The sequence below is a fragment of the Larus michahellis genome, chromosome 11, assembly GCF_964199755.1.
Source record: "Larus michahellis chromosome 11, bLarMic1.1, whole genome shotgun sequence".
Taxonomy (NCBI): domain Eukaryota; kingdom Metazoa; phylum Chordata; class Aves; order Charadriiformes; family Laridae; genus Larus; species Larus michahellis.
In genome coordinates, this window is record NC_133906.1 from 18,363,167 (window position 1) to 18,376,937 (window position 13,771).

Below are 13,771 nucleotides of genomic sequence, written 5' to 3' on the forward strand. Positions count from 1 at the left end.
CGCTGCCACCACTGCGGGGATTTCGGCTCAGCAAGAGGACTCTCGGTGCGTCTGCCATGGTGACATGAAGCGGACAGCGAGGGACGCCGGACTGCTGGAGGGGAGAGAGCCTGCGCAGGCGGCCTGCTAGGATTTTAATTTATTAGTAGCATTCAGTTTAATTTTACTTATTTTTTTCGGTGGGTTGGTTGGTTCTTCCCCTCCCCGGGGCTCGCGAGGGGAGGGGGCAGGCAGGGGAGAGGGGCCCCACCTCGCCCTGCGGATGCAAGGATGACTGTGCTGGCCAGGGCCTGGCGGGGTATCCGGCAGCTCTCTCTGCAGGTGGTGTTGCTCCTGCTCTTTGCCTTCTGCCTGCTCAGTGTTTTCATCTCTGCATATTATTTATATGGATGGAAAAGGGGCTTGGAGCCCTCCGGGGATGTGGCGGGGCCAGACTGCGACGAGCCCAAGGTCGCCCCTTCCCGCTTGCTGCCGCTAAAGACCCTCAAGGTGGCCGACTCCTCCCGCACAGACCCCTTGGTGCTGGTCTTCGTGGAGAGCCTTTACTCCCAGCTGGGCCAGGAGATTGTGGCCATTTTGGAGTCAAGTCGCTTCAAATACAGGACGGAGATCGCCCCGGGGAAGGGGGACATGCCCACACTGACCGACAAGGACCGGGGACGTTTTGCCCTCATCATCTACGAGAACATCCTCAAGTACGTCAACCTGGATGCCTGGAACCGGGAGCTACTGGACAAGTACTGCGTGGAGTATGGCGTGGGCATCGTTGGCTTCTTCAAGGTAAGGGGGAGTGTGGGGCGAACCGAGGCCCCATGGCCAGGTCGGGTGTGAGCGGGGGCTCTGGGATCCCAGTGCCCTGCAGGGACTGTGGCCTCCCCTTCCTTTCTGCGACCATCCCGAGTTGGTGTGGAGCCGGCCCGCAGCCTGGCGTGGGGTGCAGGCTTCTTGCAGAAGGCACCATCTTAGCCCTCTCCCCATGGAAGGGCTGTACAGCTCCTGGGGCTTTTGGGGGTAAAAGCACGACTCTGGGATCATTCCGGTTGCTTTTAGCATCCTATATCCCAGCAGTGACCCTTGCTGGGGTTCACCAAAAACATGAGCAGGTATTTTGCTCGGCAGCCCCCTTCTCCTGCTCAGGGCTCGCAGTCCCAGGGGGCTTTGTACGTTGTATGTGAGCAGGAGCGTGCGTGCGAGGGGGATGAGGGTGCCCCATGGTCAGGAGAGGAAGGGGTGGGACCCAGCACCCAAATCTCCGGGGGTGGTGACCCAGCTAACCCCTTACCATGGCTGTTGGTGCCATCACAGCCAGGCTGGGCACTTGGTGTGTCTTGCAACGCCTCTGTCCCCAGTGTGCTGTCTTCTCCAGCTCCCGTCTCTCCCTGTGCAGGCCAACGAGAACAGCCTGCTGAGCGCCCAGCTGAAGGGCTTCCCCCTCTTCCTCCACTCCAACCTGGCGCTGAAGGACTGCAGCATCAACCCCAAGTCGCCCCTGCTGTACATCACGCGCCCCAGCGAGGTGGAGAAGGGCGTGCTCCCTGGTGAGGACTGGACCGTCTTCCAGTCCAACCACTCCACCTACGAGCCGGTCCTCCTGGCCAAGACCAAGTCAGCTGAGTCCATCCCGCACATGAGTGTGGACGCGGCGCTGCACACCACCGTGATGCAGGACCTGGGTCTCCATGATGGCATCCAGAGGGTGCTTTTTGGCAACAATCTCAACTTCTGGCTCCACAAGCTTGTATTTGTGGACTCTGTCTCCTTCCTGACAGGCAAGAGACTCTCCCTGCCCCTTGACCGCTACATCCTGGTGGACATCGACGACATCTTTGTGGGCAAGGAGGGTACGCGCATGAAGGTGGAAGATGTCAAGGTGCGGCTGTGATGTCCTGGCTGGGTGGGTAGGGGATGTGTGGGGCTGGGTGCTCTGGGATGCTGCAGGGATGAGCTTTCCTGCCTCCAGAGCATCCCCTGGCCCCGTGGGAGCCCCTCTGCAAAGCTCTTGGGGAGCTGCCCTGGCGTGGCAGCCGTCCCCATGGCCATGTGCTTAGGACATCTTGCTTTCTTTCCCCCCCCTTCCAGGCACTATTCGACACGCAGAACGAGCTGCGCACCCACATCCCGAACTTCACCTTCAACCTGGGATACTCAGGGAAATTCTTCCACACAGGTGAGGAGGGCAAGGGCATCGCTTTGCCTGTTGGTGCCATACGGCTGGTGTTGAGGCACAAACCGGTGCTCAAAGAGGCTGAAGTTGGGGCTGCAGGAGGGTTCTCGGGCATCCCCCCTTTGCTGCCCCCATCACCCGGTCACTGAGAGGGGTCCCCGCTCCCTCTGCTCCATCTGCTAGTGCGCGGCTCCGCGTGCCTGGCGGTGACAGCGAGTATCGTGCCCGCAGGTACCGATGCCGAGGATGAAGGCGACGACCTGCTGCTGTCCTACGTGAGGGAGTTCTGGTGGTTCCCCCACATGTGGAGCCACATGCAGCCTCACCTCTTCCACAACCAGTCGGTTCTCGCCGAGCAGATGACATTAAACAAGAAATTCGCTGTCGTGAGTAAGATGCCGCCGGCGGGGGTGCTTGTGGTGGCGGGAGGACGGGAGAAGGGAGGCAGAGAGGCAGTCAGCTGCCTGGGTTGCCCGTTCAAGGGAAGACATCATCCCCGTGTTGGAGCTGTGCCTGCTGCGCCTGGCACCGGGGGGATGTGGGGGTCCATCCGTGGGGGATGTGGATGTCTGACCCATGGCTCTGTAGGAGGAAGCGTCTGCTTGGGTTGGTGTGTGCTGGGTTTTAGCTGAGCCTAGGCTTGGGTGCTCAGCCCGGCGTGGTTTGCTGCTGTGCTGGGCTGTGATGCAGGGTCCTGGAGGGGTGGCCATGTGCCGGGAGGCTTCTGCTGATAGAAACTCCCTCTGCAGGCCGAGCTGTTGGGGACATGTTTAGTTTATAAAGTCAGGCTCTGACCTTCAGCTTGGTAAGGGGTTGACCATCCTCTTGTACCATCCTTTATCTGCCCTGGATAAAGCCAGCATTGAGGCCGGATCATGCTGTGACCGACTGGTTTGCTCACAGCTGTCTTGAATCCAAACCCAGTAAAGCCAGACCCAGCAATAATAATTCAGTCCTATGGCCTAAGAGAGGGATCTTCAAGCTAACTTAAATTCATTGTCTGATAATTAGAGGTGCTTAATTAGAGAGAGACCGGCCCATCCATACTTGGGATGGGCAGTTGTCCAGCTCAGAATTTCCAGGCTGGTTTATATCTACTGGTATAAGCCAATTTACGATCTTGTGTAGATGAATCTCCTTGTTCTCCGCAGAAAAGCTTTGCTGCTGTTGTTTTTTTGGTGACAGCAGAATTGTCGGGGATGAGGATGGTCCACATGAAGCAGAGGACTGAGTGTCCACCCAGCACGTCTGCTGCTGGGCTCCCTTTCGTGGAGGCAGCCCTGTTCAGGAGAGGATGTGCAGGCACAGCTCTGCCCTGGTTGCTCTCCAGAGCCACGAATTGACTATTTGTAGTTGGGAATGGGCAGTCCCCTGGGGAGAAATTGGTTTGGGACGTTGTGGTTTTGGGGGTCTCCATGGTCACCCACTCCCTGCTCTCTTCCCTGCAGGAGCACGGCATCCCCACTGACATGGGGTACGCCGTGGCCCCCCACCACTCGGGTGTGTACCCCGTCCACGTGCAGTTGTACGAAGCTTGGAAGCAGGTTTGGTCAATCAAAGTGACGAGTACAGAGGAGTACCCCCACCTGAAACCTGCTCGCTATCGCCGTGGCTTCATCCACGATGGCATCATGGTAGGCGGCCAGGCTTTATCTCTTGTGCTTCTCTCTGCCGCCTCCCCCACCATAACCCAGAACCTCGGCGGGTGGTTTCAGGGCAGCTCGGATGCTTTGATTTGAGGGGGCTGTGTCCTGTGTTTCTCCTGCATGGGGGGGGTTTGTGTGAGGACACTTTCTGATTCCTCCATCTGTCCACCTCCGTCCCTTGTGATCATCAGGATTGAAGTCAAAGGTGGTGAGGGGCAGTGGAGCCAATCCTGACCCCTGAGGGGTTGAGGACGCCCTTTTCGTTTTGGAGGTGGAAGAGGACCCAGCCGTGCATGCTCCATCCCTGTCTTTCTCCTGCCCCAGGTACTCCCCCGGCAAACCTGCGGCCTCTTCACGCACACCATCTTCTACAACGAATACCCGGGTGGCTCCAGTGAGCTGGACAAAATCATCAATGGGGGCGAACTGTTCCTGACAGTGCTCCTCAACCCCGTGAGTACTGCTGTCCATCTGTCTGGGGACAGACGGACAGGTATCTCTTGTAGAGCTGTCCCCCAGTGCCACTGTGGGCATTGTTCTGATGTCCTCTGCCAGGGTGGGAGCCGTTTGCATGGGATGGCTGCTGGCTGAGGCTCCACTAACCCCTGCTCCATCCTCTCCGCTTCAGATCAGCATCTTCATGACCCATCTGTCCAATTACGGCAATGACCGCCTGGGCTTGTACACCTTCAAGCACCTGGTCCGCTTCCTGAACTCCTGGACCAACTTGAAGCTCCAGACGTTGCCGCCCGTGCAGCTGGCACAGAAATACTTCCAGATCTTCTCTGAGGAGAAGGACCCGCTGTGGCAGGTACCCCTCATGCCTGGAATGGGGGGAATAGGGGGTGTTTCACCTCTTTGTGGTTCTGTGGGTGGTACCAGGAAGGAGTTTGCCCCGTAGAGCTGGAAATAACCCCAGTCTTTACCCTGCCTGCTGAGCAGCTTGGCCTCCCCACATGTCTGCTCAGGCTGGAGGGGTCTGAGCAGTGGTGCGTGGTCCTGTTCCAGGCTGCCCTGTCTCTGATCCCCCTCCCCTGCATTTCAGGATCCCTGTGAAGACAAGCGTCACAAAGACATTTGGTCCAAAGAAAAGACCTGTGATCGATTCCCGAAGCTTCTCATCATCGGGCCTCAGAAAACAGGTGATTCCCTTCACCCTTGGTGCTGCGAGCATGCTGGGAGGCTTGCGGGGTCCCCCATGCACCTCCAGAGAGCCCCTCTCAGCCCTCCTGCCCTGCAGCAGAGCGCAGAGGGAGATTTGGCCCAAGTCAGCTCCCGCTTTCTGTCTGTCTGAAGGAACAACTGCCCTTTATCTCTTCTTGGGGATGCACCCGGACCTGAGCAGCAACTACCCCAGCTCAGAGACCTTCGAGGAGATACAGTTCTTCAACGGACACAACTATCACAAGGGCATTGACTGGTAGGTCTCCCCGCCGCGGGGGCTGAGCTGGGAGTGCTGGTTCCTTTGGGACCTAGAGCAGCGGCACCATGGGGTTTCCTATCAGCCTCGCAGCTACTGGGCTCTTGGCAGAGGGCACCTGGGTGCTGCAAGGTGGGACAAATCCTGCACAGCCTCTGCAGTGTGCCTTCAGGCCATCACACCCTGAGTCCGTAAGGCCACTTGCCAGGACTCAGAAGCGTTCTTGGCAGAAGCCGGGCTTGTGTGCAATTGCTGCCCCGTGGTTTCGGGGTCTGCCTGGAGAATCTGGTGAGGCCTGGCCCTCCAGAATGGCTGGAGGGGACTGCGGAGCCCCAGGCAGCGTGTCAGACCTGGGAGGACCCTGCAGGGTTAGTACATGGCAAAGAGTGTCTGAGATGTCACCTGCGAGGGGGAGTGCTGGGGACATCCTGTGGTGCCCATCGGCCTGCCTCACGCTGTCCCTCCCCCAGGTACATGGAGTTCTTCCCCATCCCCTCCAACACCACCTCCGACTTCTACTTTGAGAAAAGTGCCAACTATTTTGACTCAGAAGTGGCTCCCCGGCGAGCTGCAGCCCTGCTCTCCAAGGCCAAAGTCATCACCATCCTCATCAACCCTGCAGATCGAGCCTACTCCTGGTATCAGGTGAGCCGCCTGCCTCTGCCTCTCCCCGGCTTGGGCCCCCCTATGGAGCGGTGGGCCAGGGGCTTCTCTCCATCACCTTGGTTTGGGAGGTGGGGTGGCTGCAGACGCTGCACTTTTTGGCTGAACAAGACGTGCGAGGACACGGCGTGGTGGCCTGGGAGCCACGGTGCCTCATGGGCAGCCCAGGATTTGGGTTGCTCCAGGACCAAACCTGCCTTGTTGATGCCTGACAGCACCAGCGAGCTCACGACGACCCAGTAGCCCTGAAATACACCTTCCACGAGGTGATCACGGCGGGACCCGAGGCCGCTCCGAAGCTGCGGACCCTGCAGAACCGCTGTCTGGTGCCAGGCTGGTACGCCACCCACATCGAGCGCTGGCTGAACAGCTACCACGCCAACCAGGTAGGGATGGGAGCACCCCACTCCTACAGTGGCAGCACCCCAGGGAGCCCCCATCGCCCGAACAAGGATGCTGGGGGAAGAGAGCTTGGGTCCAAATTCAGCTATGAGGGTGCTCCCGTAAGAGCTGCTTTTGTTACACCCTAAAAACCACAGGGGGAGGAGTAAAGGTGCCTGGGGAAGGTGTAGAAAGCAGATATTGTACAAGAAGGAAAGCCTTGTAGTGTGAGGTTGGTGATGGATGATGCACAAAGATGTCCTTGTGCCTGTCCTGGGCAGGTAGGTCCTTCCACTGGTCCTGTGGCAAAGCAGGGTTGAAAGGGGGCCGTGGGGTGGAGGGCTGTGGGTGGCTCTACAGGGGCACCCACTGCTTGCCCGACGCTCTCAGCCACAGACACCCGCAGGGTTGCCCTGTCTGGTGTCACCGTGGCATCGAAGAAGGACAAAAATAGCCGGCAAAGCTGCCCGTGGTTCGAGCTGCCTGCAGGGAAAATGGGGGCTGGATGCCAGCCCGGCTGTGACCCGCACGGTGGAGCGCTGCTGGCAGTGTACGGGCCACGTCGGGCCATTCCGCTCAGTCCCTGAATGATTTTTCCACCGTCATTTAACCTTATAAAGTCTATTAGCTGTCTGCTTCTGGTGTAATTGCTGTAATGCAATCCTGGCTGGCCCTGGGTTGGGTGGCCCTGAGCCGAAGCTCTGATGCTGTCCTAGATGGATCCTGGCCCTGGCTTTTATTTACATTTAATTTTCCAACACCCGGTGTAAGTGAACACTGGGTTAGCATTCAAAAGGGGACCCTGTGCTGTCTGTGGCAAATTTGGCTCTGAGATGGCAAAAGGTGCAGCGAAGGCGTCGTCGTGCCCCAGGAGAGCAGGGCTGGGCGCCAGCGGGACCTCACCGCTCTGCCTCGCTCCTTGCAGATCCTGGTCCTGGATGGCAAACTGCTCCGAACGGAACCCGCCAAAGTGATGGAGACGGTTCAGAAATTCCTCGGCGTGACCAACTTCATCGATTATCACAAGACCCTGGCGTGAGTCCTTCCCTGAGCTTCTCCTTCTTCCAGCCTGCCGTTGCTGCCGGTGCAGCGGGTTGCCCCTGGGGACACCCAGTGCTGTCCCAGGGCAGCCCCCAGCGCTGGGGCTCACCGCAGAGCTGCTGCTGGTTCTGATGACACCAAGGTTTCACCTGAGGCCAGAACAGCAACTCTTCCTTGCTGCGACTTACACCAGGGTAGTTGCAATCAGAAATAATGTTCAAGAAGCATCCCGCTTGGCTGTGCTTATCCAGGCACCACGGTGGGGACGGTGGTGTCACCCTGGGCAGCCCAGGAGCAGCTCTGGGCTCCTGGAGTGGAATTCAAGGATACGTTCATGCCTCTTGGGATGGTGTCGAGTCCCGGCACCCCGGCTCCTCATGCACACACTGCAGAGCAGCTCTTCTGCTGGCCATGTGGCACCTCCACGGGTGTCACCTTGCTCTGAGTCTTCCAGACATTAAAGCCCACCGTGGGAAGCAGGAGGCTCCAGAGCTCCTAAAAACAGAATAATTCATCTCTGCGCTGGGCTTGCCTGTGTATGTGGCCGCTCTGAGTCTGCATCCACGTGCCATGGGGCTCCTGAGGGCATCCGGGGCCAAAGGTGCTGCAGAAAATAATAATTAAACGCCCGTAGACCCCTGTGCTCCCTCAGCAGGGCAGCGCGGTGATGAATGAACCTTGTCGGGCTGCTTACTGTGCAGCTCTGCAGGGAACCTCTTGTACCAGGGGGTCGCTAATGGGATGTTAGATGGATTGCGGATTAAAAAGAGGTGGAGAAGTGCCCCTGTGCGAGGCTGGCAGCAGCGGGGCTTGTCGGGCAGCGTGCTTGCCTGCGGCAGGTGTGAGGGAGCAAGAGGGATGAGGCAGAGCTCTCACTTCGCAGGTTTGATCCCAAGAAAGGGTTCTGGTGTCAGCTTCTGGACGGAGGGAAGACGAAATGCTTGGGGAAGAGCAAAGGGAGGAAGTACCCCGAGATGGATTCGGATGTGAGTATGCAGAAATCCTCCCGGGACCGTCCCGAGCGGGGCTGGGGGGCCGTGCTGGGGCGGTGGGCTCGGGACTGGTCCCCCTGACCCTCCCTCTCTGTTCTCCTCCCGTTGCAGTCGCGCGCCTTCCTGCGGGACTATTACAGGGACCATAACATAGAGCTCTCCAAGCTGCTGTACAAAATGGGGCAGACGCTGCCCACCTGGCTGCGGGAGGAGCTGCAGAGCACCAGGTAGCTGCCGCCCGCCGCCCGCCCAGCAATACCCGAGCGGGGCCGACCCCTGCACCCGGCGGGACCTTCCTCAGCAATACCCGGCCGTGGCCTTGGAGGGGACGCCCAGGAGCAGATGGCTGTGTCGGAGGCTGCCCCAGCGATGGCCTGGCTCTGTGGTCCCCGCGCTGCCACCTCTGCGCCTACCCCACACCCATTTCTCTTCCGTTTTATTTTTTTTTTTCCTTTTTAATTCCTGGGCCTGTCGGTGAGATCCCTTCCCGCCCTTCTCTAACATGGAGAAGTGACACAAATTCTCCCTTTCTCTGCTCAAAGCGGGGCCTGACTCCCCCGAGCCTGAGGGCAGCGGCAGAGCCATCCCTCTCCTGGTCCGAGGGTGGAGGAGCTGCTCTGGGCATGTTGGAGATGACTTTGCTGAGCTGGAGAAGAGGAACGGAGCTGGTGGAGACCCAAAGCACAAAGGGACCCGGACGCGCTCCTGCCATCGTCCCCACGGCAGGAAGCAGGAGAGTTTGCCAGATTCCCTTGACACCCGCTTGGAAAAGCTGCGAACAAGGCAGATTTTTCTTTCAAAGCCGGGCACGATTTCTTTTGTCATCTCCGTTGGTTTTCAAGCTCCTCAACCTCTTCCTCTTCCTTCCCCTCTGTGGGCAGCGCGGTGGGACCGTGGCCGAGCAGGAGAAGGAGCCAGTGTGCTGGCCCCGGCGTGCTCCCCGGCGCACTGCCGTCCCCCCCGAGCCCCCCCTTTGCGATCTTGTACACGCGTGGTGTTTCCTGTGGTAAAGCCGAGCGGTGCCCGACGTCCCCCGGCACAGAGGAGAGCCGGCCCTCGGGGACGGGGCGGACGTTGGGGTAACAGCAGTCGGAAGGATGCTGAGAACTTCAAAACTCTTGAAATATTAAAAGCAAAAGTATTTTAATAATGTTGGGGTGGGTGGAGGGTGGGGGGTGGGTTCGTTTGGTTCGCGTTTTGCAGGGGGTTGTTTTTCTTCGGTGCCAGAATTTGTACCTAAACCCCGAGGGTTTTACGTGGTCTCTTTGGTTGTTACACGTGGTGTGGACGAAGGTCAGTGGGGAAACGGGGGGACGGTTTCCCAGCCAGAGACGCGTTGTTATACTGGTGGTGACGTACTGAGTCACAGCCCCAGCTCTGCCTCTCCCGTGTCCCCGGGTGTTGCTGCTGGGGCTGGCAAACGAGACTGAGCCACCATGAGTTTACCGGGATAAGGGCCCCAATTTCCCATCGGATGGTGAGGATGCGGGATGGCAGCGGTTGCCACCAGCGGAGGTACCCGGGATGCCGCCCTCGCCTCCGGAGCAGCGGGGATGGAACGCGACGTTTCACCCTGAGTGACGGAGGGTCCCCGCTGGCAGCGGGGGTTCCCACCCGGCTATTTTTGCAGGAGCCCCCGTAGCCGTGCGTGGGGCCATGGTGGGGCTGCGCCTCCCCTCCGTGGGGTTGTGCCGGGAGAGGCTCCCGGGCGCTGCCGTAGGGTCCTGTTGAACCAACTGCTAATAAATCAGGGGGCTCTGGTTTTACTTGCAGGTTGTTGCCTGTTTCTCTCCGCGTTGGCACGATCCGCTCCTCCCTGCTTGGTGGGGGGGTCCCTTCTACCTTTGGGGGCTTTGGGGCCCATCTTTCGGGGGGATTTGGGGAGGAAGGGGGTGTGTGTGGGAGCAGTGCTCCGTGCACGAGGTGGCAGCAGCCGTCTAGTCCTGGATCCGGCCGTGCTGCACAGCCGCCCACGGCCTCCTCTTCCCGGGATGGGACCCGCAGCCAGCTGGGACAGCATCCGGCACCGTGTCAGCACTGGGGCAGGGATTTGGGGGGGACGGGGGGGTCCCCACTTGCCTTCTCCCCCCTTCCCAAGGGTAGATAGCCCCCGCCCGCCAGAGCCTGCCCGCCCGTCTGCTGCCTCCCCACCGCCTTCCACAGCCCGGCCCCTGCAAAGCGCTGGAGGAAACGAAGACGGAGCCTAATTAATCCCAGCCGGTTTTGTTTGAACCTGTCGGAGTGACAAACGATGTGCGGTGCGGCAGGAGCCGCCGGACGGAGGAGAGGGGGCTGCAAGGGGAGGGCCGTGGGCTGCCTGCCTGCCTGCGCCCGCCGAGCTGCGTGCCCGGACAAGGAGGCTTTTAATTTTCGGCCATGCTGGAGGAAAGCCAGGCCAGGCACCCTCTGCCCGTCACCCACCGTTCCCTTCTCGGTGTCCCCAAGCCTAGCAGAGAGTGTTGGTGCTGTGCCCAGGCTGGCCCCCATCGTCCCCATCCAGCGCTGGGTGACGTGCAACCCACCCCCCGCCGGCTCAACCCTGGGCTGCCCCAGGTGTGGCCAGCTGCTGCCCAGCTTGGCCTGCAGTTAATTGCTTGTTAATTAATGCAGCCAGGAACACAGCTCAGCCCTATGTGATGGCCCTGGGGTGCCCGGGAGGATGATGAGGGCGCTGCCCTCTCGCAACTGCTGCAGGAGAGCCGTGGGGGAGGAAGGCTCTGTCCCCCTCGCCCATGGCCCGCCTTGGCACCCGTGATGTTTTCTAGCTTCTGCGTCTGCCGAAAATGTGCAAACTCGGTGAAATCTGGGCCGGGCTGGGCAAGGGCCAGGAGCTGGGCAGCTGTGGCCGGCACGTCCCCGGGGGAGAGCGGGAGCCCCGGCCAGCAGCCCCGCTTGGGGCTTAAACCCCGCCGTGCCCCAGGGCTGCTCCCCCTCCCCAGCCGGGGGCTGCCGGGGCTGTCCCTGCTGTGGTCTCATCCTGCAGATCTCGCGGGAGACCCCAAGGCAGTCCCTGCCCGGCTCTGAGACCCCGGGGGGCTGCGTGGGGAAGAGAGTGGGAGGCAGCAGCTTCCTGGGGGTCCCGGAGGTCTCAGCTGAGCCCGAGGTTGCTCCAGGCTCTCCGCAGCCCCAATCTGCAGGCAGGACCATGGTGGCCGTGGTGAGGGCTGGCTTTCCTGGCCATGACAGGCCATGGCAGGGTCCGGTCCAGCCCTGGGGCTGCTCTCTACACCTCGATTCATCCTGCAGCCGTGCCCTGACACATCCCATATCTGCGTCCTGACACATCCCATGTCCGTGCTCCAACACGTCCTGTATCCTCCCCAGCTGCTCGGGGATTTGCCGGTGAATCCCCGCTGCAGACAGCAGCAGGAGGGACATGGAGCCCGATAGTGCCGGGGCTCTGCTGTTTGCCTGGGGCCAGGCAGTTCTGGGCATGCCACAGCCCGCCGGGCTGGCAGGGAGGGATGCAGGCAGGGAAGGATGCAGGCAGGGAGGGATGCAGGCAGGGAGGGATGCAGGCCAGGAAGATTGCAGGCAGGGAGGGATGCTGGCAGGGAAGGATGCAGGCAAGAAAGGATGCTGTAAGGGAAGGATGCAGGCAGGGAGGGATGCAGGCAGGGCAGGATGCAGGCAGGGCGGGGTGCTGGCAGGGAAGGATGCAGGCAGGGAAGGGTGCTGGCAGCAGGGTGCAGGGCTCGCCTGGCTGGGCACAGGCCTGTGGATGCTGGCCATAGGCAACGGGGTAACTCGTTATTGGGATGAAGGCAGGCAGCCTGTGGTCCCCTTCCCTGTTCCCAGCACAGCTGCACAGGACATGGCCTGGATCCTTGCCCCGGATGCCTCCCAGAGCAGTGGGGTGGCTCCGGTCCCGCTCCCCCGTGCAGCCGGTGCGTGACTCCCTGTCACCCCACAGCCACGCAGAGCCGCCCGTGTTGTCACCGAGCCCCCAACCTCCCCAGGGGCCGTGAGGGCTGGCTCCTGCTGTGGTCCGAGCCGCCGTGCCGGTGGCCATGCCGCGTGCCGCACAGGTCTCACCAGGACAGGGATTTTGGCAGGAGGGCTGGAGGCGCAGCGCTCCCAGAGCTCCATCAGATGGGTCGGGCGGGTGGGAGCTGCAGGAAGAGGGAAAAGCCGAGAGATTCCGAGGTTCCTGCCAGGATCACTTGGGTTTAAGCCTGGAAGATGATTTACAGCCCCCCCACTCCCCTGGCCGCTCCGCCTGCTACTAGAGACAGCGGCTCAGCCGTGCTCGGCACAGCCCTGGGCAGGGTGGGCATTGACAGCCCACTCCCCAAAGGCGGGACTGGAGTGAAATTCCCGGTTTCCCAACCTCACTTGATTTAAAACCCCCACCCCTGGGAAGGAGGGGATGGAGGGGGGTTTCCCAGTGTGTCCAGCCGGGAAATGAGGTGACAATGCCAGCAGTCGGGGGGTGCACGTACACCCCAGCCGGCTCCTCCTGCCCCACTGCTGGTGGTGCCCCGGCTCCATGCGGGTACTGGGATGCAGACCCCCGTGGGGGGACATTGTGCCTGCCATTGTCTGGTGAGCAGAGAGGGTGGCAGGACAAGGAAAGAAACCTCTTGGATGACTTGAAAGCCACCTCCTGGGTTGGCTTCCCAAAGTGGGTGGAAGTGGGGGTGCTCGGCAGTTTTTGGGTGGGATGGGTTCCTCCTCCAAGCGCTCTGTGCCGCGTCCGGCCTTTCCAGCCATTTAAATGAGACTTAGTAGAAATCAGAATTATTTCAATCAAAAAATGTCTATAGCACGGGTTTATGTTGGAGAAACCTCGCTGCGATCCCGCCCCCCTCCCCAAGCCAACGACCTCCTGCTTCTGCTCCTCCAAAGAGGAATATGAAAGGGGCCGAGCCCGGCAAGCACCAACCTGTCTGAGACCTCGGCTCCGAAAACCCAGCGAGGGAGTCGGGAAGGGCCATGGAATCTGGTCTCTCACAGGGAGGAACAAGGGTGGGTTTGCACCCTATAAATAACAGAGATCACCGACGGCGGCGGAGCCCCCCCCCCCCCCCGGAGAAAGGCATCCCCAAACCAGATGGCTGGAGGTTAAAACCAGATGACGCAAATATTTCACACCGTGGAAGGATTGCGAAAGCGGCCATGGCTTCGCTTTCTTCCCCAGCCCTTTCCTGCAGGCTGGGGACCTCCTCCCGGGGGATATTGTCACGGAGGGGGGGTTGTGGGTGTGACAGAGCAGGACCTGCGTGGACGCGGAGGTGGCAGAGGTGGCTGCTGGTGGGGCTCTGGCTGTGGTCCAGCTCCTGCTGGGATGACAGGACCCCCGTGGAGGGTCAGGTTTGGGGCAGTCGAAAGCCCCCTGAGACCCGGTGCAGTGTCACCCAGCGGTGCCGTGTGCTGGGAGGGGACGGTGGCCGTGCCAGCCCCCCCCCGGAGGACCGTGTCCCTTCGCATGACCCCTGCAGCTGCTGGGACGTGACTGTGGCTC

The 13,771-nt window shown here is 60.7% G+C and overlaps 1 protein-coding gene across 1 annotated transcript; it reads left to right on the forward strand.

Annotated features, from left to right (window-relative positions):
* Positions 1 to 128: 128 nt before the first annotated feature.
* NDST1 (N-deacetylase and N-sulfotransferase 1) lies at positions 129 to 10,079 on the forward strand. Its single transcript, XM_074604114.1, has 15 exons — positions 129 to 780; positions 1,388 to 1,870; positions 2,080 to 2,167; positions 2,396 to 2,550; positions 3,613 to 3,798; positions 4,135 to 4,263; positions 4,439 to 4,621; positions 4,856 to 4,952; positions 5,107 to 5,230; positions 5,701 to 5,875; positions 6,109 to 6,279; positions 7,200 to 7,309; positions 8,199 to 8,301; positions 8,419 to 8,534; positions 8,850 to 10,079. Exons 1-15 carry the CDS (start codon positions 271 to 273, stop codon positions 8,857 to 8,859), a joined length of 2,640 nt encoding a protein of 879 aa, XP_074460215.1. The 5' UTR covers positions 129 to 270; the 3' UTR covers positions 8,860 to 10,079.
* Positions 10,080 to 13,771: the final 3,692 nt, after the last annotated feature.

What these genes read in the sequence shown, in the direction of transcription:
- NDST1 (XM_074604114.1), top strand. Translation starts at nt 271, where the DNA reads ATGACTGTGCTGGCCAGGGCCTGGCGGGGTATCCGGCAGCTCTCTCTG. An exon ending in GCATCGTTGGCTTCTTCAAG is followed by an intron (nt 781 to 1,387) that starts GTAAGGGGGAGT and finishes CTCCCTGTGCAG; the next exon opens with GCCAACGAGAACAGCCTGCT. An exon ending in ACCCCGAGATGGATTCGGAT is followed by an intron (nt 8,302 to 8,418) that starts GTGAGTATGCAG and finishes CTCCCGTTGCAG; the next exon opens with TCGCGCGCCTTCCTGCGGGA.